The sequence below is a fragment of the Diabrotica undecimpunctata genome, chromosome 7 (assembly GCF_040954645.1).
Source record: "Diabrotica undecimpunctata isolate CICGRU chromosome 7, icDiaUnde3, whole genome shotgun sequence".
NCBI classification, from domain to species: domain Eukaryota; kingdom Metazoa; phylum Arthropoda; class Insecta; order Coleoptera; family Chrysomelidae; genus Diabrotica; species Diabrotica undecimpunctata.
The window spans coordinates 142828603-142855520 of NC_092809.1; the positions used below are offsets into that span (position 1 = coordinate 142828603).

General features: G+C 34.0%; 1 protein-coding gene across 1 annotated transcript in view; it reads right to left on the reverse strand.

Moving 5' to 3' along the window:
* Positions 1 to 706: 706 nt before the first annotated feature.
* The window catches only part of LOC140445953 (beta-glucuronidase-like), a 53287-nt gene continuing 27075 nt past the window's right edge, over positions 707 to 26918 (reverse strand). Inside the window, exons 2-12 of the mRNA XM_072538409.1 lie at positions 24374 to 24590; positions 21392 to 21577; positions 20208 to 20374; positions 15566 to 15702; positions 13134 to 13339; positions 10959 to 11278; positions 9767 to 9910; positions 6042 to 6126; positions 4829 to 5005; positions 4441 to 4579; positions 707 to 910 (exon numbers count right to left, since the gene is read on the reverse strand). Coding sequence (XP_072394510.1) covers positions 723 to 910; positions 4441 to 4579; positions 4829 to 5005; positions 6042 to 6126; positions 9767 to 9910; positions 10959 to 11278; positions 13134 to 13339; positions 15566 to 15702; positions 20208 to 20374; positions 21392 to 21577; positions 24374 to 24574 — 1950 coding nt within the window. The 5' untranslated portion in view covers positions 24575 to 24590 and the 3' untranslated portion in view covers positions 707 to 722. The remainder of the gene's footprint in view (positions 911 to 4440; positions 4580 to 4828; positions 5006 to 6041; positions 6127 to 9766; positions 9911 to 10958; positions 11279 to 13133; positions 13340 to 15565; positions 15703 to 20207; positions 20375 to 21391; positions 21578 to 24373; positions 24591 to 26918) is intronic.

Sequence of the window (26918 nt, forward strand, 5' to 3'; positions counted from 1 at the left end):
TTACATAAACGATGACTTGACAATAACTGAGAAAAGAATGCAAGACAAAATAAATAAAAAAAGCACAAGAGGTCCGAATTCAAGGTAAAACACCAAGCCATTTAGCAGGTAATTTTGACAATGGTGTTCTATCCATTTCTCAGGAGAATTACACTTCTCTTAATTTTTGTATTTCGCTTTTAATACTATCAATGGATTTTTGAAAAGTCTCTTAGAATACTTTAATTCTATCCAAAAGGTGATTACTTTTGGGATTAAATGCAGAACCCTCATCCGTATTTTGATCATCAATAAGTGATTTGAGTTCCTCAATGTCACCTTTCATGTCGGTTGCTAGCCTGACTTTAAAGATGTTCCTGATCCGACGTATTCGGCTTCTGTTGTCGACGGGGTTTTCTTAAATTATCATTCCCTGTGACCTAATGAAGAATAAATACCATGAATTTTAACTATTAATAAACAATTATCATATCACTATTTTTAACAACTATATAATTATAGGAGTCATTAGCACAACATATACTTAAAGCGCCATCTTTGACCTTATTAAGTAGGAAGGCTTATTCCAAGGCCTGCTCTAATTACAATTTTTCAATTTTTTTCAATGGCTCTGTATAGCTTTAAGCGAAAATGCTATTGTCAATATTTGGTGGCGAGATATAAACACTAAAGGAAAAAGAACACTAGTAAAAGAAATCTTTTTATTTTTATTTATATTTAAATCACAGTTCAGTATGAGGATGGGCTACTCGGACAGTGTACGGTGCGTTCAGATCATCCGGTAAAGTTACATTCGGGTTATATTCTTTAGCTAGCCCCCAATATCTTCGCCTTAAATGGAATGCGCTCGATTTTGGTTGTCGATTTCTAGTAAAAATTCCTTTTTTGTTGCCTCCAACTCTCGTGTAAGCTGGAAAATAAAAAAAAATTAGTAAGTAAAAAATCTGCATGGTTAGTGCGTAGATTTGATCGATGGAAGAATTCTTTTGCAAATGTTTGAGAGTTCAACCACTGAAAATTTAGTTTTCCTTTGGCGGGAGTTTATAATATTTAATGCAGTAGGACTAGCTGAGATGGATATATATATATATATATATATATATATATATATATATATATATATATATATATATATATATATATATATATATATATTCATCTCATGATATATATAATCTCGTGACCAAAATTCTGGAAATTACAAAAATTTACTTTTGTTAACACCATTCCTCTTTTTTCACGACTTTTGTTATTTACAAGATTATGTAATAATATTGCATCATTTTACTCTTCGACTTAATATTTACCGTCTTCCCCCGATCGGCAGGGAACAAACTTCACTCCATCACTTCCAAAGATTAAGATTCTGGTTTCATCACTCCTCACCTTACTCCGCGGTACTTCTGTCCACTGTCTGTGTGCCAAGACCCAATTTTTTTGGGTTTTGCCTCCGTTTTTTGTTCAGGAACGGCTTTTTTCTAGGCGTTCTTGCTCGCAATCCATTTTTACACAACTTTATTTGGATGATGCTGTCCGATATTTGTAAGCCAGTTGATTTGACAATAGCATTAAAGTTTTTTGCGGATATGCGATGATTTTCTAAAGACAGGCGGCATATTCTGCGCTCATTGACTAACTTTCGGTTTTTTGCCTATCCTTTCTGCTGATTTTATCATTCCAATGCTATGATAATGTTTACAAACTTTCATAACATCCGATTTGTGGCGCCACCAGCAAATTTGTTTGCTAGTTCTTGATATGTGTAACCTTCTTCACGAGAAGAAATTGCTTTGGCTCTCTTTCCTGGCGACCAGTCATCACGTTTTGGATTTCTGGGAGCCATTTTCGTTGAATAGCCACTGATGTGTTCCTCTCCGACCATTAAAAAAATATTACCTTAGTAACAACTACCTGAAATTACTAATGAACAATGGAAGTCGGACAAAATAAACTACTACTAAACGCTTCCAATTGGACAACTAAATCACGTCACTGTTGCCATTCACAAATCTCGAATTTTCAAAGATTTGCTTGAATCATTTTCCATATTTCATTAAATAATTATGTAAATATACATAGAGTGAGAAATACATAAACTATTAAGCAAAAATATAAAACAATAAAATACAAATGTAATTGTATTGATAAACTATATAAATCACAATCATGAGACGATTGTTGCTGGGAAAACAATAATTTTTGTAAAGTTTCCAGAATTTACATATTAAATTATTATTAAATAAATATATATTAAATTTATATATTTATATATTAAATAACCTAACAAAGAGTATTTCCTAATTCGTTGAAAAAATTGCCGGAGGCATCTCGTATTTGGTAAAAGCAATATTATATACCAAAATAAATACATTTCATACTAATAAAATTTAAAATGCTGAAATGTATTATTTTTCTTGTTATTCCGTCTATTTGTATCTACTCCTGGATAAAGGCCTTCGCATAAGTTTTCCACTCTTCTTCTCTGTTTTGTTATATTTGATCCCAGTTTCTCTCCACTTTTGCTTTGATGTGGTCGCCAGTGTACAATGTTTCTCGTCCATCTTTCGCTGTCTTGTCGTGCCACGTGTCCTACCCTGCTCCATTTCATTTGCGCAATTCGTTCAATTACATCTTACACCTTCGTCCTGCTTCGCACGTCTTCATTTCGTATATGATATCTCAGAGAAACGCCTAACATAGCTCCTTCGATGGCCTTCTGTGTTGTTTTTAATCTATTGGCTGATAACTCTGTACGTCACACGGTCTCCATTCCGTAGGTCTTAACTGGTAGGATACAACTGTTGAATAACCTTTTATTTAGATTTATTTGACCATGTTAGACCTCATCGCGGATCGTTAAAGAAAAAAACTTGACTAAAAGAAGAAGATTGTCACCTCTGTAGTATTTTTCTATAAGCACATTGACAGTAAATGGGCAAATTTATGGGCAATAGTCAGAAGAAATGAAGATCTGTAGAGGAGTTAGGCAGAAATGCGTTTTATCGCCACTTTTGTTTAACATATATTCTGAAGAAATTTTCAAAAACACGCTCATAAACATCAAAGCGTGAGTTACTGTTAAAGGAAAATTAATTAACAACTTACGATATGCGGATAACACTGTGATCTTTGCAACGAAGATAGAAGATCTACAACATATAATCGAAGCCTTAAGTATGAATAGTGCTGAGATGGGAATTAGGTACTATAAACGCTAATAAAACGAAATGCTAATTAAAAGAAGACCACAAAAATGCACCAGATATTGACAATAAATGGTAACGTGATAGAACAAATAGAAAAATATCAGTACTTTGATCAATTAAACCAATGATCATACTGCAGAAATAAACAGGAGAATAGAGATCAGCATTTATACGAATGAAGCCAATATTAACGTGCAGAAATCTTAATTTTAAAATCGGAATACGTACCATTCGATGTTATATATTTTCAATATAGTTATATGTAGCTGAGATTTGGATATTAAAAAAATGCACTTTAAAAAGAATCGAGGCTTTTGAACTCTGGTTATACCGCAGAGTATTAAAAATATGGACTGATAGAATTGAAAATAAAGAATACTGCAGGTGTTTGGTAAAGAAACAGAACTAATCACCACTATACAAACCAAAAAACTGGAATACCTAGGCCTAGTGATGAAGAAACCAAAATATGAAATTTTGAGACTCATAATAAAGGGAAAGTCCCTTCTCCCCTTTTAAATGACGTCTTATTGAACTGACATCCTCTCATCCATTTATAACATTATTTAACTTACATTCCTTATATCCTTATATTATTTATAATGTGGATTAAAAATAGATAATTATAGACATTGACGACTTCTTCTTCTTCTTGTGCCACTCCTATCGGAGATTAGAAATCATCAAGGCTATCCTGACCTTGTTTACAGCTGACCTAAAGAGTTCATTAGTGGTACAGCCAAACCACTCTCTTAAATTACGCAACCATGACATTCTTCTACGTCCTGGATTCCGTTTTCCTTCTACTTTTCTATTTCTATTTTTATTTGAGTGACGACTAGTGGATAATAGTTGAACTACAAAAATAATTTGTAAATAAATTCGGATCAAAAATGGCCAATTACTGGCGATAACGACTAGCGATTAATACCAGAGCTACAAAAATGGCTTGGCGGGCAGGGCGTGTCGGCATGACCGGCAGTACCATATAAGCAACAAAGCAGCGAAGGAGCGGCGTGATGTTAGAAGTAGCTACCTATCTACTATTTGAAGACCGTATGGAGATTTCTTGATTTAATAAAAAAATGAAGTCATTTATCAAACGATTGAATTTTGAAAAAAATATTACTCCACGCCATTCAATCCCTGGTTAATATAAATTTGTGGATAATATAATTTTTTCACATATAGTGAACTCTTGAAGGAAACGTTAAAGAAATATTACTGTACTTACTTTGAGCAGTCTTAAAATCAGCGAAATTCCATATAAATTCTCCTATGAAGAAACCCTGGCTTCTTAAATGATCGAATGCCTTAAAGTGTTCTGACATTACGTTCATTTGGTATTCTTCAGACCAAATATACGCAGGCAACTGGAATAATAATAATGTTAATTTACTTTTCATTATACAATATAAAATGTTAGAATATGCAAGAAGTAGAAACAATAGTTTTTAGCATATATATATATATATATATATATATATATATATATATATATATATATATATATATATATATATATATATATATATATATCTCTTAGTTGATTTACTACGTGATAGTCCATTAGAGTAGACTTTTGGAACGAGAATAATTAACTAAAAATAACATATACTTACGAAATGAAGACCTTCCATGGTGTCAGCCCCATATTCCTGCATAATAACAGGCTTTTTAAACCTATCATGCCAAGCTGCTGCCTCTTTTATGACGTAGTACGAAATAACGTCAATATCTCCTTCATATTGGTACCAACCGTTGTATCTATTGAAGCTGATTATATCAACAAAGCTGGACTAAAATTGAAAATATAATTAGTGTAACAAAAATAGTTATAACATCAGTAAAAAAGATTTGAAAAGTGTGGTTAACGCATATTTGTTCTTCCATTTCTGAATATGAAAATGGGAAGTGTTCTTAACATCTTTAATATATAATCTAGAGACTGATACAGAATTAAACATAATGCTTTTGAGGAAACTTAGTATGACATGGGAGTGGAAACAACTCTTTATTATCAAGACTTTCGGCAAAAATTCCTGGTGGAATTATTGCCGCAGCCTTCTAAGAGCTCTTTTGATTCGTTTATCTCAGAAGACCTTTTTCAGAAGGCATTTTCCTTTTTTGCAGGTTGTCATGTTACTTAAATATTTTTCAGTCCTTTTCAGCTTATTGATCGCTTTAATTATTTTAATAGTCCTAATAACCTTTTCCTCCTATATTTCTTAGGCCTACCTCTCCCTCTGTTTCTGTTTCCATCTTCAATCTGGTCTTCTTCTTTTTTTTCTTAAAGCATTTCGACTTTGTTAATTTGAGAGGTCAAGAGATCTTAATCTTAGTCGTAATCTTTCAATTGGTCGTAGCTAATATTTCTTTAATTTTTAATTCTGTAATCTTCTATCGTAACAGAATATGTTGTCTTTTTTCTTTTTTATTCTGTATCTTCTTTCGCTATTGACGCTTTTGATAAGTTCATCCATGATTCAAGTGATGAGCATAGGGCTTAATGAGTCTCCTTGTCGTATTTCGTTGCTCATGTTTATAGGTCCCGTAAATTGTTCATCTGTTTTGACTTCCATTTATCTTGTTGTTTTGGTAGATGGCACAACAAATTGAATTCAAACTGCTCAGAACAGAAAAGAATGTATACTTCTGAAGGAAAGTCCCGATTGAGAAGGTTGGATAATAATTACGAATACGACGCAGAGAGCGGGAGAACATAATGAAAAATTTAAAAAGAGGGTCCAAGAATAAAAGTAACACTCAGTTGAATTTAACAAAGGCATTGTTAATAATTAGAAATATTATCTAATTAAACAATTCATTACTTACCGACTCGACTACTGCAAAATTCTGGGCCTCCACGATAGTAGTCGGTCTAGATTTGTCCAAGGATTTTATGTGTTGAATAATTTCCCTAAAATTATACCAAATTAATTAAATTTGCAAATGTGTGTATGCTATTAGATAGGAAAGAAATTTATGCGTTTTGGCTTTCTATAAAATGAATTACAAAAATTTGTTTCTGGAAGATAGAGGCATTTTCAAATATTTCAGCGGGCTCTAAATATTTCAGAAATCTCTATTTTCTGTTATCTAAAACAGATGGCACTTAGAAGGAACACCATTAGATAATCGATTCTATATTCAATACAATAATCAACTCGGTAATCAATTCGATAATCGATTTGATATTTGATTCGATTCGATTCGATATTTGATTCAATTCGATAATCTATTCAATTCGATTCCATAATAGATTCGATTCGATAATCGGTTCGATTTGATATTTGATTCGATTCGATTATATTGGATTCGATCCGATTCGATTGTATTTTATTTTTTTTTTGTTTTAATTTATTTTAATGTATTTTAATTTATTTTATTTTATTAATAAACACACATGGGACTGAGTTTAGTACTCCAAGTATTGTGTTTTATGTGTCGGTTTTATTTTTTTCACATCTCTGTGTGATCTACCGCGGTGAACAGCTCCGAAATTTTCAGAACAATGAAAGACGAGTGGTTTAAACCTATTTTATTAAACTACTATTAGAGTTGCTATCAACAAGTCCTCACAGACACTTTGTCTAAGGACTAGCAACCACAGTAGAGAGCGTGTGACTAATTCCGTTTATAACCTAAACATCCTAGTTTTTTAATATCAAAGATGTAATTAAAAGTTAATCTAACTCCATTAAGTGGCTTCAAACATGTAAATCCAAATAGCACTGATGATAGAATAGTTATTCCGAAAAAGTTCTGTCATTTAGCCCGATAGGGTTTTTATATTAATGCACCTTTTATAAAGGAATTTTTTAAATAAAAATTTTTTAATAAAAATACCCTTTGATAAAGTTGAATGTAGAGTACGAATCCAGGGAGAACTACATGAACCTTTTACAACAAATAACAGGCTCCACTAGGGTGACATTCTCTCTTGTACACTGTTTAATCTGATTCTAGAAAAAGTATTACATATCACACAAATGACGACCACCGTCGGTTTAGTATTTAGCAAATCAGTGCAAATTTCTCCCTAAATATTGTTAGGAAAACGGAAAATGCAGTGCGAGAGGCGTATGTAGCATTAAAAGAAGCAGATTCAAAACTGGTCTTACTAATAAACACCAACAAAACGAAATACATGAAAATAAGCACGCAAGAACAAATTCTACGGCCACTTTTATAGAAAACGACGCCATCGAAGCAGTGAACGAATTTTTACTTCTGGAAGCGCTCGTCAACACTTAAAATAACTCTACCAAATGATTTGCACAGCCGCAAGGTGCTATTGTGGGCACAATCTCCTTTTGAAACCATTCATTATATCCAGAAATACTTCCAGTCCTAACATATGTTTAAGAGACCTGGACTCTAGTAAAAAGTAATGAGAACATGTTAGGATGTTTCGAAAGAGAAGTACTAAGGCTAATCTATGGGGCGGTGAATGACAATGAAGTGTGGAAAAGAGATTACAACTTCGAACTTTATAGAATATACCAGAAACCAGACATCTTAAAATACATTAGAATATAACGTCTAAGGCAGGTAGGACATGTAATGCGGATAAAACAAACTAACCCGGCTAGAACAACACTCCTTTGGTCAGAGAAGAAGAGAATGTCTCAAAACAAGGTTCTATGACAACATTGATGAAGACATCAAAATATATGGGACTAGCTGCTTGGCGAAGGAAGGCAATGGATAAAAACGACTGGACAGAAATTCATAAGGAGGGGTTGTAAAGCTAAAATAATGATGATGATTGAAGAGAAATTTATAAGATTAGATAACGGTAGGGGATGTAGAAAGCAGATGAGAAAAATTAGAAGAAGAAATACAATAAGCAATCATTTTAGTCGTAACAAGATATGGACAAAAAAGACAAACAGACATGTATGTAAGTTGTGCTTAGGTTAAAATTAATAGACTGGTTGAAAATGGTTGTGCTTGTCAATAGTGAAACAACATTAATAGTGGTTAAATTAACTGTACCCTAAAACTCTTAAATGTATTCTTATTTTTATAACTTCAATCTTCTGCTTCTTCTCTTTTTCTTTCACTTCTTCCTCGTCAGCTTTGTCTTTTTCAGGGGTCTTCAGAGTCGCTGTTTTTTCTTCGCCACTCATTTCTCTCCATCATGTCTTTTTCATCTAAACCTTTCTCTCTTAAGTCACCTGCCACAAAGTCCTTCCATCTTCTCCTCGGTTTTCTGCTGGCTCTCTTTCTATAAACTTCTAACAGCTCTAACCTTCATCCCACACAGTTTTCATGTCTACGTCTGACGTGACCAAACCATTACAGTCTTTAGGTCACCACGGCTATTTTCCTAATCAAATCGTTCCTGATCCTGTCCCTTCTAACATCCACCGTAACATTTTCATTTTAGCTACTCTATCTTCTTTTCCTGAATATTCTTTTAAGGCCAAACTTCACCGTCGTTCAATGCGGATCTCACCACTCACCATATGCTACAAGTTCTTAACATATTACTTATGAATACTAATTCATAAAAAAGGGAAACAATTATGATTTGGAAAATGTAATTTGATAGTATGGTACTGGTGACATTACTAGTGATATGAAATACAAAAAACGATCCCAATTTACTAAAAAATCTAACATTGTTTGAAGGCATGTATATCTGCATGAACCCAGAAATTAAATTATGTTTCCCTAAATTTTTCTCCACAGTGTTCCACAAAATTAGGAAGAAAACATCAACCGCATTATATCAGAGACCAAACATTTTTCTTCTTTGAGTACCGTGCCCAAATTAGGCGTAGGTTCCATGACTATTTGGCGATATTGTTTTCGATCCTGCGCGGCATGTAACAATGCATCTGCTAATAAGCCAGTCCATTGACGACCGTTTCGGAGCCATGAATATTTCTTCCTATCAATTTCTCTTTTTCTCTCGACCTTTCCGTTAAGTATTAACTAGAGCATCCACTATATGTTACCTCTCATTATATGTCCCAGACATTCAAGTTGTCCCTTTCTTATCATCTTCGTCAAGTCACCTTCGCCTTGACTTATTCTGTTTAAGACGTTTATATTTCATATGTGTTGACCCATGATATTTTGAGCATTCGACGATATGACCATATCTCGAAGACTTCTAATTTGTTCACCATATTAACCTTTATTATCCAGGTTTCACATCCATATGTCACAGAAGACACATAACATTTTAGGAACTTGATTCTTAGTTGTAAGTTCAGTTGAAAATTGCACAGTGTAGATCTTAGTTTCATAAATGCCCCTCTTGCAATTTCTATGTGAGTTTTAATTTCTTTACTTACATTAGAACCAAACATTAGAACATTATTACTTATTACCAACCATTAGAAAAAAATTAGATATTGTATTTTGTGAAAACTGACAAAATTGATCGCCAGTGTTATTTATGCCTGTCCAGTTCAGCTCTGCAGCATAAATAACACTGGCGATCTTTTGCATGCCGCAAAAGACAGACCTTTGGTCTTAAGATAATTCGCCAACGCACTATAGGTGCACGGCACTATAAAAAGAAGACAAAATTGATTACTTACTTGAAATAGTTTTTAGCTGCTGGTGCACCAGTTCTAGGTTCATTGGCGGCGCTCCACAAAATCACAGCTGGCCGATTTTTGTCTCTTTTTATCAATTCTGTCAACGAAATTTTATGTTTTGCCAACAATGAATTTGTAAAAAAGCTAAAAAATAGTAAAGTATATGTTAGAACTATTAAGTTGAGGACAGTAGAAATCTCAGTATAGTAAGAGATTCAGATAAACAAGGGCTTGAAATAAGAATACTATATCTCCTCGATACTATTGAATCAAATTCTGATAGAAAGGAAGATAAACAATAACATCACAAACAATAATATCACAAATTAGTTTTAAGTAATAGCATATATGTAGATGATGTGGCTATCATAGCCAAGACAAAAATGACACAAAGAGGAATTGTAAAAATAGACAAAGAAGCAAAGACAATAGGACTAGAAATAAACCAACCCAAATCAAAAGTACATGATAAAGAAAGGCGACATAGCAACACAGTCATACCTAATTACACAAAACTATAAATTTGAAGCAGTATCTACCTTCAGCTACCTGGTAGTGATGATAGAAAAATTCAAAAATACAGAGAATAATGAAAAATTTTGAAAGACAAGAAAGGATATGGAACGAATACGTATCTGCTGAAAAGCAGCATTTTAAATAAGAACACAAAAATAAACTTATAAAAGAACTGTTATTACATATGGAGTAAATAACAAATAGAAAGGAAAATAATGAGAACAATACTAGATCTGAATTTAATAAAACAATAAAAAAGAAGAATGAAAATACACGCCGAAAAAGAAGAATTCAAGGTGATAAAATTAGGAAGACAAAGTTTCTTTGCTTAAAATGGATTGGATAAGTACTGAGACGACTACATAGAGATAGGCAAAGAACACTGGACTAGATAGCTGAGCAACTTTGAAGAAGATCAAAGAATATCAAGGACATAAAAGCTCAATGCAAAGACATGAAGAAATAAAATGAGAGTAACGCCAGCAACACATAAACAAAGCAAGTTAAAAATAATAAAGAGGAATAATTCGTCTCACGCCAGACTAGAATTTTCAAAATGTGTTGGTGTTAGCCACAATTTCTACAGAGTGCAAGGCTTTGACGATGATGATACTGAGAATAGTTATAAAAATATTAGATGGTTCTATCCATAATACCTATACACACTAATACTTACTCTGTGTTAACACTTGGACATTCATCAATAATCATTATTCCAATTTCATCGGCGATGTCCATAATTTCCTCAGCGTAGGGATAATGTGACGTTCTGTAAGCATTTGCACCGATCCATTTTATTAAATTGTGATCTTTGATCACCAGTGGAAGATCCAAACCTTTACCCCTAATATCTGAATCTTCGTGTCTTCCGAATCCATGTAAATACAACGGTTTGTTATTCATCAAGAAGGAACTATTTGTCCAAGTTAGAGTTCTTATACCTACCGGTAGAAAATACTGGTCTACTGGACTGTGATCCTTGTCTAATAAATCCACCTAAAAATAAAGTGAAAGTTGAAGTTGAAAGTGACAATTTGAATGTGTGCTTGACAAACACAAACATTCCAATTTAAACATTTAGCAATAATTTGCGGAAGAGGTTGGACCAGGCTTAGTGTAGAGCAACTTGTCCTTACAGAAAACGATCAAAAGTGGTTTAATGATATTGTCATGGGTCTAGTCTACCCTGAAGAAGACAGACACGACACTGAAAGAAGAAGTGTTAAATGTACATGACGCTCTAGTACATGAACACACCTCTAGTAGTATTCGAAGTTTAGTTTCTAAGTGTTAAACAATGATCGGAGTTGGAGATGACGAGTATAGACAAGTATTGAAGAAAAGTATGATCATCATCATTCTAGCTTTAGGACACTGTGTGGGTCCTAGCCTATACAATACTTTCTCTCCGGTCGTTTCTATCCATCGCTTTCCTCCACCAAGCATATATTGCCATATTTCTTATGTCTTTATCGATGTTATCAACAAACCTTTTTCTGGTATTCTTCTTCTCCGACCAATGGGTCTATTAAGACGTCCAACCACCTCAGACGTCCTACTTAAATCTATTTTGCGATATCTGGTTCCTGGTATATTCTATCAAGTTCGCAGTATATCGTCTTCTCCATACTTCATTGTCATTCGCCATAGTACTTTTCTTTCGAAACATCCTTTCATTACCTTTTGTTTCAGGTTTCAGGCTTTTATTTTTGAGTCTAGGTTTTTTAATGATATATTAGGACTAGACATATTGGTGTTTTATAGAGTTTTACCTTTGTATTCGTCAATATAATCGAGCGTTTAAGGAGACTGAGCATATATAGCACGTTTTGGCCGTGCAAATTCTGCGATTTATCTCTGCAGTAGTGTTATTTTCGGGTATACAAGTTCTATGAAGTGCGTGCTTATTTTCATTTACTTAGTTTTGTTGGTGTTAATTATTAAACCAATTTTTGTAGCCACGTCTTTAAGTGTTACATATATCTCTCGTACAGGTCTACGTTCTCCCAATAATATTGATATCGTCAGCATACGCAAGGATTTTTGCACTGATTTGTTATAATATATTGAACCGGTGGTTTTGATTTGTGATATTTATAAAAGACGCTGTAAACAGTTGGAAGAGTCCATTTGCGCGACAAGGGAAGTCCGTTATACAACATGTAAACTTTTTATAGAGAACAGAGTCGTAGACTGTCTTGTAGTCTAGAAATATGTGATAAGTATCTATGCCATATTCCAGTGTTTTTTCTGTTTATCCTAGGTTTGAAAAAAAGTATAGCCTTTTGAAAAAACGAGAGCAAGAAACACAGAAAACGTCAGTCGGAAGAAAACCCTAGTAAAGAGATGTTATTTTAAAAAAATTATTTCGAATAAAAGTGCATGAATTATATTTTCAAAATTAAATACCTACTATGATAAAACTTTTAGTAGATATTTTTAGTGACAAAATTTTGCCAAATATAACACAAGACAAATTGTGGAAAATTTTGCACGAATTAGACTCCGTTTGGGCTGAGCACCATAGAAAATAAAATATGTTCTTAGAGGTAAAGAAAAAATAATTTGTTTGAGAAAGCGATATTTAGCAGATATTCGAAAACTGAAGGAAGCGGCACAAAATTGTTTATCTAGATCAAACATAGATTAATTTTATATGAAAAGTTGCGCAAGATAAACAGGTTACAAATGTTTGCCAGATGTTTACTAAAGGTCGTCGTTTGAATTTGGTCAAATGATATATTTCCTCCCAATCCATTATGTCGCACAATTCTTGTTACCATTCAAGATGAAAGGAACCATTATCTGACTTACTGGCATTAGCCATACATAAAAATACGTACATACTAACCTGAAAACTGTATAAATATCCAGGTTCATCATGCATAAGATAAGGCCACCATAGATTAGGATTCTCGATCTTCATAACTCCATAAAATCCACAAGTATCTTGACTGGAAAAGGCAACTGCACGGGTTTTGTCTATAAGACTCACGCGACAAATTTTAGATGACAAACTGTTGTCTCCAATGACCGTAATATTGTATTCCAGTAACGCTACAAAACATTTTACAATTAACAAAGGGCGATAATTTGAAAAATTCCCTCTTAAGGCGTTTAATTTTCTATCCACGATATTCTACCCTAATTTAATATTTTTTACTCAACCGTAAAAATAATTTGAATTTTTTAATCGACATGTCTCGTTCAAGTAACTACACAAAGATGATTAAGTTAACTAAATAAAGATCGGGTCAAAATCACCTAAACATAGTTTACGTGCCTTAATTGAAATAAAATAAAAAACTGGTCTTCTCTTTAGTATTGTCACCAGGAGAGGGTGCAGTGATCGTCGTGATATCATGTATGGTTTGTCTCCATAGATTTCTGTCACTTGTTATTTCTATTACATCATGCATAGGTCTTTTGCAACTTCCTGTGATCTGATCAATCTACCTCTTTAGAAATCTTCCTCGTGGTCTTCGGCCTTCTATCTTTCCTTGACTGATGAGTCTCTCCATCTTGTCTACGTCTGACGGCATGTCAAAATTATTTCAATTGTTGTTATTGGATTTTTCCTGAGAGTCTCTCACAGATCTTTAGTTCTTTTAGAATAGAATTATTTGTTCTACGGTTGGTCCATGGAATTTACAACATTCTTCTCCAGCAGAACATTTCAGTAGCGTCCATCTTCCTCCTTTATGAATTATGATTGCATTATTAATCAAGATTTGCATCCATATGTCAGTTCTGGAAATATTAATGGACCAAACTCATTTTTAGGGTTTTTAAAATATTGGGGTTTTTAAATATTTTGGTGATGTTTTCCATAGCGATCTTGGCTGTTATATGTAGAGGAATGTTGTGGTGCCTAATTACAAGGCCTAAGGTCTTTGTTATATTTAATTCCAGACTAAACCTTTTACTCTCATTGTTAACCAGCCAAATGAGACCAATCAGGTATTTTTGGTTGTTGGCAAGGAGGGCTATCGTCGGCAAAGCGTAGATTGTTTATGTTTCGGTCATTCATTGATATGACTTTTTCCCATCCGATTTTCTCATAATACGTTCTTCGTAGATACAACAGTTGTAGAGATATATACATTCTTGTCTGACACTTTGTTCAGGTGGAATTTTTATTTGAAAGTATGTCAAACACTTTTACTGATCCTGTAGTATGCTTGTACAACAAAGTCAAATGGCATTATTTATGGCTGATATTAAAAGAAGTGTGCATGCCCACTTGATTAGAAGGGAAATCAGGTGCTTTGGCATGCCCACTTCTTTTAATATCAGCCATAAATAATGCCATTTGACTTTGTCGAACAACTTGCAATAATCTATGGATCAGATGTATAACGGGATATTTAATTTTCTTGACTTCTCCATTATCTTATATACTAAAACGCTAAGCCCTTTTCTTGTCCACCACTTTACTCAAAAACCATATTAGATAATTAAAATATTTTTTCGGAATATTATTAGTATTACGTATGAGATTGTCAAGATATACTTTTGGTACAAAAATTCACTTCCGGTTTTGAGATGACCGGAAGTTAAAATTTACTTTAAGTTTTAGACCCCACAATGTATATATGAATCGAAAGGTCTCGTCGAGACGAATCTAAATATGTACTTCCAGTTGCGATCCGACACCGGAAGTCACCCGAAACGCGCATAAAACGTCAAGATAGAGCAAATCTGACACCGGATTCGTGATCAGCATGCAAAATTAACTGCTAAATGATATCCATGTCGACATTTGATGAACTAAAAATTGCATTCCGGTTTTGAGGTCGACTTCCGGTTTCGTTTTTATTGGTCAAATCAATAGAGAATTCAACGTAGAGTTCAAAAATGTAAGTTCACGAAATTATCATTTATAGTTTTTGAGTTATTGATAAAAATATTTTTACTTCCGGTCATTGTATATATTGTATATTTTTCTCGCAAAATAAAACTTTCATTTAAAAAACTCGATGTCGAGTTGGTCCGCTAGTTTGTCTTATTTTCAAAAGGTGCTCTCGTATACCTCTTACCTACCTAGGATATCCGAAATTGGTATGAGAAGTTTCCCCAGTGCTGTTACCGGAGTAGTATAAAACGGAGATGAGAATACTGACAACAAGTACAGATTGGAGTACAGGTACTTAGAGATATCATGTCGCTAATGAACAATCAAAATTGCTTATACAGAGGAAAAAGAAGAACACGTTTGTTTTAGAATCCCCAAAGTAAACCTCACATAATTAACGCTATAATTAAGTAACTTCAATCACTTACCAACGTTTTCTTTAACATCTACTGTAGCTATGGAAATGTCATCGATGTAAGTTTTGGGGGTTGTGTATAAAAAGACCGGTCGATCGATACCTGCATAGTTGAAAAAGTCAAAAGTGTAGGTTTGATCCAGTCTTCCGCTGAAAATTAAAGATGTTTATGTTGATTTTAAATAGATGGAGAAATAAAGGCACAAACAGCATTTAAAAAATATTAAATTCATAATAATAGACCAATCAAGTAAAAAATAAGCCGTTTTTCGTCACAACTGTACAGACGGGTTTGACAGTTGAAATTGTAGTATGACATAGTACAAAAATACTCTTATTTAGGGATTAATAAAAATTTCTATTGAAATTATTTTTAAATAATGGAAGGATATGAAAGATATGACTCATATCCACTGTAACGATATATTTTTTGCCTACCACACGGGGCATTAATACAAGGGGTAGAAAATTGGGGGAAGAAACTATGGGGGTGGAGATAGGGCAAGCAAAATAATCGCAACTTGTGCGAACGGCACTCAGGTTTTGGTAGGAGAGCTGGGGTCGTGGATAAGTAAAAGACAAGGGGGTTGGATTGGGGCAACTACAAAAAAATGAAATAAACGGTCATCAATCTCTTGGGACAAAATAAAAAGAAACAGGAAACACCTCTAGTAATTTATAAAGAGCGCCACTTCAAGGTGCCTAATTATAACTATTACAACAACTAGTTGTAACTTGAGATATAATTATTAAACATAAAAAACATATCTTTTCCAAATGGAAACTCAAAAAAAAGGGTTAGTTAAAAAAATAATAAACAAAATGTTAAGAAACAAAATTTAACATTTATTTTTGTGTCACCACAAACAGTTACAAAATAGACAGTGAAAAAATAATACAACAATAGTCGCAAAATACAAAAATACAAAAAAGACTTACATGTTTCATCTGTTTACAAATTCCAGGAGTTGGAGATACTAATATAAACTGACAAAATTTACATGTAAGTTAACCTTTCTTTTAAAGAAAACAAAACAAATCAATATCAAAAATAATAAAGCTAGCTGTCATATGTTAACATTAAATAAAAAAAATTAAAATGACAGCTAAGTTAAACCATACAATTTACAACTTATTAATTATTACAAATACTTTTTAACGTAAGACGAAGATTTTCCTGAAAAGGGACAAAAACAGAAAACTACAAATTTGACGTGAATTTGGACATGACGCTGGAGATCACCGCTCTTCACCGCGGCTCCAACGAAAAGTGACGAAATTTCGAAATTATCTTGAAAATTTGATCGCACAAGTTGGAATAAACAAAACACTTTGGGTTTAAGACACATAAACAAGACACAACGGAAATTAAGACGTAAATTCTTAATTTGTAAACGCAATATCGGGCGGTTTGAACAAAGAAATATCGAAGAAATTTGCGCCTGTGACATAAACAAACAATAAAATGATTTATTATTGACGGCGGCGACCTAAAAAGAACGAAAGATTATTTGGGTTTTAAATTGAACGATACGAACTAAGAATCATTGAAAAAATTCTTCGTTATTATAATGCATATATAAGTGGATTTCAATTAACACATATACAAGGGGATTCCAATAAATTTCAAATGCTACACCACTATACACAAAAAAGGCAGAAGGGATGAATGTGACAATTACAGAGGCATTGCCGTGACAAACTCGGTCAGTAGAATATACGGAAAAGTAATTAAAAACAGAATAGAAAGCGAATATAAAGACTTAGGGGCTGAGGAACAGGCAGGATTTAGTGCAGGTAGATCTACTGTTGCCCATTTGTTTTGTATTACACAGATTATTGAAAAGAAAATAGCTGTTAATCAAGAAGTACATTTACTGAATGTAGACCTACAAAAGGCTTATGATAGCGTACCACATTATAAATTATGGGAAGCGTTAGAGAAAACAAACATAAGCATGAATTTAATAAATGCGACGAAGGAACTGTACGCTAATGCTAACTCAAAGGTAAAGGTTGGAAATATTCTGTCAAGTGTATTCCAAATGAATAAAGGGCTTAAGCAGGGCTGCTGTCTCTCCCCGACATTATTTAAAATTTATCTAGAACATGCTCTAAAACTGTGGAAGTGCAAATGTAGAAATATGGAATGCCGATTAACAACAAGACCATATACACTTTGTCATTTGCAGATGGTCAACTAGTGATAGCACAATATCCAAAAAAACCGAGTATATGTGTATCGGCGGGAAACAACAGGACCTCATATTAACCAATTAACCTCAAGTTTTCAAACATTGCAAGACATATAAATATTTAGGTATGATCATCACAAAAGAAGGCAACGTAGACGACACAATTGAATAGAAAAACAACCAAGCAAGAAGAGCAATTTCCCTTCTCAATAGTATACTTTGGGATCAATCAAACTCTAATAATAACAAGCACAAGATATATAATACAATCACTAAAAGTATAACTACCTAAAGTAGTGAAGTATGGCAAATAAAGGAAAGATACAAGAGAAAACTGGAGGCAACGGAAATGGATTTCTGGAGACGTTCAGGTGGAAAATGTAGAAAAGAAAGAGTAACGAACAACAGAATAAGAGAAATTATAAAAGTAAAACAATAGTAGACGATATTGGTACCCAAAAACTCAGATGGTACAACCAATATTTTATGAAAAAAGTCATTTTTTGACTTTCAAGTCAAAAAAGTCACAGTCTTTAATAAAACTTTTATCAAATAAAATGTTGTAAACAAAGAGCCCTTTGCGTTGCGACTAAAGTAAAAGAAGTGAGGGTAGCCGACTGAAGGACTAGCTGCGATCTTCCAAAAACCCACACAGTTTCAAAATAGAAAACTCAGAAAAAAATGACATATCTCAGGATATGTCACTTTCTTAAGACACCTTTTTATTGTTATTTAGTTATTTATTTATTTAAAATATAATTATTATAATTCAATGTTATTTATAAACAATTTTTCCATATACTCTTATTAAATTTGAACAAATCAGTTTTTAATATTAAAAAAATTATTGTTTTTAAAACAAAAAATGGTATATATAATATAAGAAATTATAACTTCTTAAATATATTATATGTGGTTTCGACACCGTATTTATTTATATATAGCAGTTGCGGAACACGGAACTTGGCGCGAAATTTACAATTAAAACACAATGGGTCACTAAACAGTTATTGTTAAGTTTTAGGTTTAATTTGATGATTGCTAAACTTAAAAATATTTTTTTCACTGATTTATCGAGCCTTGAAAATCCGCAACTCTATCCACCAACTCTATACTGCAGCTCTGTGGTATAGAGTTGGAGGAAGATCGGTGATAAAAGAACTAAAGCAGGCCACAGAATAACTAGGCCTGAACATACAACTTTCAAAAAACAAAATACATGATTAATTTAACTCCAAATGATGTTAGAGAGTGTAGCAACGAAGTATCAGGTGTTTAGCTGTATTTACTTAAAACATAAAATTAGAATAGTAAAAGACAATCAAAACTGTGATATTTATCGCCGTATAGGTTTGGGATGGTAGCATGTTGTTAAAATGCGACATATTCTAAAAGTATAACCAATGTATAGTATCAGTAATACCATATGGTTCCAAAACATTAACACTGACTAACAAATCTACCATTAAATTAAGAGTAACCCAAAGAACAATGAAAAGAGTGGTGATCACAAGAAGAGATATGATAGCAAAGAGCATAGTAAGAGCGAGGACTAAAACAATATATCTCATATATAAGATTGCATAAGCACTTGTTTCTAAACATGTAAAAATAAACTTGTCTATTGTATGTAGTCTAGTCACCCTGCTGAATGAAATAACAATGGTACTTTGACTTTGAATGATCGTTTTTATGAATTAAAGCAATACTGACAAATAAGTCTTATATTTATTCTACAAAAGCAAACTAAAGATTTTTAACGTATTTTAGACTAGCAGAAAGACGTTTGAGATTTAATTTCAATGCAGAGCTACTACTGCCATCCGCTTATATGTATTTCGACCTTATTAGATCTCCTCAGAGCGACATATATGTGGAAGCTCTGTGTACTTTGACGAAACTTTAATTTGGGACAGAGGTGAGAAATAAAAGAAAGCGCAACCCTTAATTTGAACTCCCATGCTTTGTGTACCGATAAGAATTGGGGTATAGTTTCTAAAGGTATTATTACATATTCTAGTATTGATTTATATGTGAGACATGCTGGATCAAATGACCCAATAAAAATGTCCCGTGGGCTTAAAGTTTATAAGATGTTATTATATCCAAAAGGTGTTTAGCGGCTTTCGTTTTCCAATATAGAAGAGTCTCCCCAGAGCTCAAGATCTTTGATACTATAGGTACGTGGAATGAGTTAATTTCCCCTTAGAGGGAATATTGCTTAAATCTGAATCTAGAAGATTTTCTAATATCAAACTCGTGGGCAGTATTGAACTTGTTTATAACATGACATGTTTATAACATGATGAAAAAAGCGGCTGATTACTTAGGCTCGATAACATGAAAATAGCCCACCAGAGCCTCCCTTTTGATACTGTAATTATCTGGTATAAGTGAATGTCCTCCTTAACAGTAGTTAGATTATTTAAACCTGGATAGTTAAATAACAAAATTATTTACCTTACTAATTCTTCAACCTTTCCTTGTGGTATGGTGTCAGGTAATAACGTATTATCGCATGCTACCGTAACCAAATTCTCCTTTCCAAATTTAACAAAACTTGTAATTTCTGCAGCAAATGGCAAGTGGCCTATTTCGTGACTCATTACTAGTTCGCCATTTATCCACTGCAATAAAAAAAAGTATTTAAAAATATATTTGCGATGGAGAAAAATAAAAAGTTCAAAGAAAAGTTTCAGATGATAGCAAATCTCGAAACGTGTCTATACAAACAGTTGATCTTAAATATGTTTTGAAATTGTGGTCAAATTTTACCAGGTAAATTGTTAAGAATACAAATATCATCATTATATTTGACTTTGCTACCCTACTTATATTTCTTAATAAATTTTATCTTGGGTCATACCTATATTAGTTATCTTAACAGGCATGTTGTCGTTGTTAAGATCCCGTGGACTGACCGAGTCACAAATGAGGAGGTCCTCAGAAGAATGAATAAGAACCGAGAGGTACTGACCACCATCAAATCTCGAAAGGTACAGTTCTTCGGACATATTATGCGAAATGAATCCAGATATGCTCTCCTTCAAGCCATGCTGCAAAGAAAAATATTTGGAAAACGAGGTCCAGGAAGAAGAAGAACCTCTTGGTTAAAGAACCTCAGAATCTGGTTCAATACAACATCTGTGCAGCTTTTCTGCGTTGCTGCAGATAAGATAAAGATTGCCATGATGATGGCCAACATTCGTAACGGATATGCACATCAAGAAAAAGTCCTCTACCACACAAGCCTCAATACCAAAAACAGTAACAAAGGGGTTATAAAATGTTGTTGCATATCACTAATTCGCTTCAATTTGTATATCGATGACTTAATTGGAAAATAGGTAAAACGACTCTCCACGTGGATTTTATCTAGAGCACAATAAATCCTTAAACAGAATCCTCTATGCCGATGACACTGCTATAGTAGCGACGACTGAAGACATACTGATGACCCTACATAAACCACAGATAGCAAACCAAAACAAAAACAAAAACCAAAACCAAACAATATACTTACAAAATTTCTAAACATTGTGACATGTCGAAACGCTTTTATTGTGGGAGTGAAGGAACGAAAGGTCCGTAAAGGCTGATGATGATGATAATGATGATGATATAATAATATTAAATATACTTACTACTTGGGCTGCATAGGAAACGGATCCAAATCTTAACCACACTCTTTCCGTTTGCTCCCAACTTTTGGGAACAAAGAAATATCTGTCATACCAGACTAATCCTACGTGGTCTCTTATTCTCGAATCAGTCGTAATGTCATTATAACTAGCAGGTACTGGCATCAATTGTACATCAAAGTTGAGAACCTAAAAATTAAATGGTAAAAATTAAACTGCTTGATTTCTATAGAAAAGAAAATTAAGTCCTACTGAAGAGTACATCAAAATGTCACTGGGTTAGGTCGATAAAGTAGATGTATTAACATAATGTAACAAAACGATATGATTAATTAGGTGTTACAAACCTTGACTTTAGAGTTTTTGATTAGTTTTTTCTACTTTTTTTGGCATTCAACTGATCATTTCGGTTGTACTATTCTTATGTTATCGATGTCTTACAGATCTAGTCTTCTTCTTTGAAGTCCTTGTCCGGTCTGCCGGACGTTGGCAATCACTATAGCAAAAATTTTTTTATTTTGTGCAATACGGAAAAGCTGTTCAGCACTTCTTATGTCTATCTATTTTCGAGTGTTTCTTAGCCGTGGCCGTTGGTTTTTTTCAATTCCACCTTCGGCGTTCGATTTTACCCATAAGTATCAGCTGTAGTAAGTGGTATTTTTGTCCTCTCATCACGTGCCCCAAATATGCTATTTTCATTATTTCTTTTGTTTTCTGTCTCTAAGTAAAAACTTCTTTAGCGACATTGTACACTATTTGGATGGGGAAAAAGCATTGAATACGTGATATATTTTTGCGCCCGTCACCGCAAATTGGTCGCAAAGTCGCACAGCTCAGAAGCGGCTCGACGGATCGTGACGTATCTCGTTGTCGAGTTCTCGTTGGAAAGAGAACAGGATAAGTATTACAATAATGGAAAAAAAGCAGGACGGCATTGCCAAAAGAGTATTAAATCATATCTCCGTTATTATTAGTCCGATTCGAGCGTATGGTGCGTTAAATGAAAGGGAAGGGGATAACGATTTATTAAGATATAATATGAAACTATATCATAGGGCACTGAGGATGAAAATAGATTTACCATATGCAATATCTGACAATTTTTTTGGTACTGAAGACAAATTTTGATTTATTAACTTAAAGAAGATTTCTGGCTGAGTACAAAATAAATAACTGATCGAAAACTCACATGCGACATAGCAAATGAAAGGAGAGAATATACCGAATATACTAAGATAAAAAAAACAAACAAGGCGACTACCAAAAAGACACTACACAGTATATTCGTTATTCTTCTTCTTGTTCCTCTTTATAAGCAATTCTGCTTGTTCATTGGCGCTTTAATACCTCTGTGGAAATTTGTCACTCCATCTTTTGCGCGGTCGTCTGATACTTCTGCCGATTGGTGACTTATCTCTTGCTATTTTGACAACACGGGTCTCTTCATTCGGCTTACGTAGTAATTCCATTCTTTTTTCTATTTTGTGTCCATTTATTTATACACTGTACGTTACATTTTCTTCTGTCTTCACTTCTCTTTTGATCTCTCAGCGTATTTCCTGTAATTCTTCTCAGTACTCTCATCTCTGCCGTTTCCAGTAGCCTTTGTGTTGTGGCTGTGGCGATGTGTCTGACGAATATGTGATTATTGGTATTACACTGGCTTTATAGATCCATCTAGTGTTATTAAGGCATCCTGACAGTCTATTTGCTTTTTGTACTTGATCAAGATGAAGATCTCCAACACGATGGACAGAAAAAATGAAAACTCTGGTGGGAAAATCCCTACATAAAGCCGTCCATATGGTCCAGGATCGCAGCCAATGGGAACAGCAAGCCAATAATATTTAGAGTGTCACCACACCCTGATAAGGACTCAAGGAATGAGGAGGACGAGGTTCCTATTTTTCTTCGCCACTTATTTCTGTATATTGTGTCTTCTTTTTTTAAACCCTTCTCTCTCAAGTCCTTTGCCACATAAGCATCACGTCAAAAACAGTAACAAAGGGGTTAGGAAATGTTGTTGCCTTTCACTAATTCGTTTCAAATTGTATATTGATGACTTAATTGAAACATGGAGGCGTATGTCATTATTGGTATTACACTGGCTTTATAAATTCTTGACTTCATCTCAGTGTTAATGTGTCTGTTTCGCTATATAGTGTTATTAAGGCATCCTGCCAGTCTATTTGCTTTTTGTACTTGATCTTTCACTTTTTTGTCCAGATCTCCATAGCTGGACAGTGTAATTCCAAGGTATTTTATTTCCATTAGCTACTTATTCAATACTGATGCCATCAATTTCTATTTTGCGTCTCTCGGGTTCTTTGCTAATTACTATTGTTTTAGTTTTCTAAGATCAGATTGTCGTATTAAATTCTTTTGATCTTATGTTAAATCTGTGGACCAGTCTTTACAGACTATCTTCATCTTGGACTATCAGTATTGCTGTCAATATATTCGTTATTAATGAAGATATAGTTACATACGAAATAATAAGGATGACAACAGATTTACTATAAGACAAATTCTGATTTTGATTTGAAGAAGGCCTCTGACTGAGTACAAAATAAATAACTGATCGAGTCCTCGTATGTGACATAGCAAATGAAAGAACAACGGTTTTAATGTAAAAAGACTGATATTAATTTTATATAATCACATTTGAAATAATAAATATTTACATCTAATTAATATTTATAAACAATTATTAATTTTATTTATCTTAACTTAATACTTATAATTTCAACGAAATTTGAGATGTTTTCATTCCTGTCGGCACTCCCAAGTGTAATACCTTCTTGTTTTAGTTTTTTTTTTTCAATTACATGTTTTACTTTTGTTCCCATCTTATTCTACTTTTTAGCATTATCCCAACTAACTGAATCTTTACTTTTTAGTGAAACTAACATTTTTCGCAGGATTTTCCTTCCCCAATTTCCATCATGGTTAGACAAATAAATAAAAAAATTTATTGTTTCTTACCTCTTTAAGACTCCTTCTATACCAATGGTTCTCAAAACCGACAAAAGGGTTGGTCACATTCGGAACTAAGAAATTCCAAAGTCCATCTAATGAGATCACTTGACGAGTCTCTGTATTTCTGGGGTACAAAATACCACCCCTGTGTATTTCGGACGAGCAGAGTTGAACGAATATGGAAAATATCACAGCAATTAGCATCATTTGCACGTTATTTCAACTGAAAAGAAAGATACTGGTTAATATTGATATTCAGAAAGTACTTATTTAAAATTATTAATAATAAGTTATTTATGCTTATCCGGTGAGATTTGCACAGATATATATTTGTCCATTTATGCAAAATTTAGCTCTTATCTGTTTATAAGAGAGACTCTGATATCTAATCTTTATTTATTTAATTTTTTTATGATTTTTAAGATACATTTCCTATTTTCTTAAGTCTAGTAAACAGATTGTAGGATGCGTAGAGACAGACTTTTGCTGTGTACTTTAGACATGATAAACGATATACCATTTTCATTCCATGTTCACTTTAATTTGACACACACTTTTTAAAAGTCTTGCTGAAATAACCTCTTGGGAAACTGAAACAACTAAAAATTTTCGGTATGTGGCTTTCCCCCTATATGTGGTTTCTCGACACAGCCAGACTCGATACAGCCAGAGCACAGAGAGTACTGGAAACAGCAGAAATGAGAATGCTCAGACGAATTACAGTAAATATACTGGGAGTTCCAATAAGAAGTGACGAGTTAACAACAAAATGAAGTGTATAGGATATAAAAAAATGGATACTAAATAAAAAAAGAATGGCAGACAAAAGGGTCGAAAATATCAGCTACATTTAAACCGCCGACAAAATACATAGATCTTAATACTGCAGCGATTAAAAACTCATCAGTCTTATGCCCTGATGAATGAGCTCCTAATGAATGATATATGACCAAATTGACGAAATACGAAGAAAGCCTCGATTATACACAGTTTGGTTAATACAACGCTTTAGGAACACGAGAAATTCTATTTGAACTTAACCTACTTCTCAATCTAAATATGCATCAACAAAGAAATGCCTACCTAAATGTGTCAGTATCAGTGATCATAAGAGCGTTTGTTTTTTTTATTGCCTTGTATTTTTCTACCTGTCAATAATTGAAAATCGATATAGTTTCTATCTTTTTACATTTTAAAATATAAGACTAAACAAACTTCAAGAGTCTGTTTATATTAGTGAAGTGCCGCTTCCAGGATGTTTTAATTACTGTCGCTCTTCAATTCGTTTTCTACCTGTTCCGCCTAAGGGAGGGGGTCTGAAATCTTCAAAAGACATCTTAGTCCAGGACGCCGCCTGACTGACCTTAGTGCAAGATTCGTTCTTCGTACTTCTGGCGATAGTTCTCGAAGTACTTAAAAACGGTCTATGGTCGCCGAGTCTACGCTGAACGCCTACCTGATAAACCAGACCCTCCTCGACGATCGTGTCCTTCTGCGCCATAATCCTTCCCTCGAACAGATACTCCGCCACCAAATTTATCAGGGGTAAAAAAGGACATTTTCTTTCCTCCATTACCTCTATTATGTCGTTCCACTGCAGCGTATTGAATGCATTCCTAACATCGAACATTAGCAGGGTCGCCCAGCGGTGTTCATCCCTTCTGTTGCGCAGTGCCTCGAGTACACTCACTATTGCATCAATCGTGCTTTTCCCTTTACAAAAACCAAATTTGATGGACAGATGGAGCTAATTCTAGTTCTAGAAACCACGCAGGTTCCGTTCGTCCTAGACCCAGATGGTATCTGATCCAGTCCGGGGGACCTGCAGGTCTTGAGTGAGCCCAATGTCTCGACGACAAATTCATCCATAGTCAAGGGTACGGTCCGCTCAGCTCCCTCGTCCTTCCATACCCCTTACCATCTGCCGTCCGGAAAGATCTCTCGTGTTAACTCGAGTTTCTTATCCATAGGCAGGATAAGGAGAATACGCATGAAACTTCTTCATGGCGATCCTGTATCCCTGACCCCAGATGTGCTCATCCAGCTTTTCACATAGCTCTTTCCATAGCCTCCATTTTTCTGTACGGATTTTCCTGTAAAGTTCCCTTTTCCTTGCGCGGTACTCTTCCTCGATGACCTCAGGGTTGATCCCCGCTCTGCCCCTTGGCCTCGTTAAACGCCTTTTTATTGCTATACATTCATTTCACAGTGCCTCGATGTCCGCATTCCACCAGTATGGCATCCTCTTGACATCACGGTGAGCTATCTTGCTTCCTTCCAACGCTTCTTTATTGACTCTCTTCAAGTTTTCCACCGTCGGTGCCACAATCCTCATAACTGCATATCATGATATAATAATGACCAAGGTAATTTTGAAGTGAATACTTATTATTTAGTTCCAAGACTAAACATCCCCGTGTGTCAATTTTTACGTTACCCAAAGTTATATCCAACTTCTGGGCACCCTCACTGTCCACCCATGTCAAAAGTTTGTTACAAGACCAAACATGTTGCATAAAAGTAAACAGGAAACAATAATATCAGATATGCA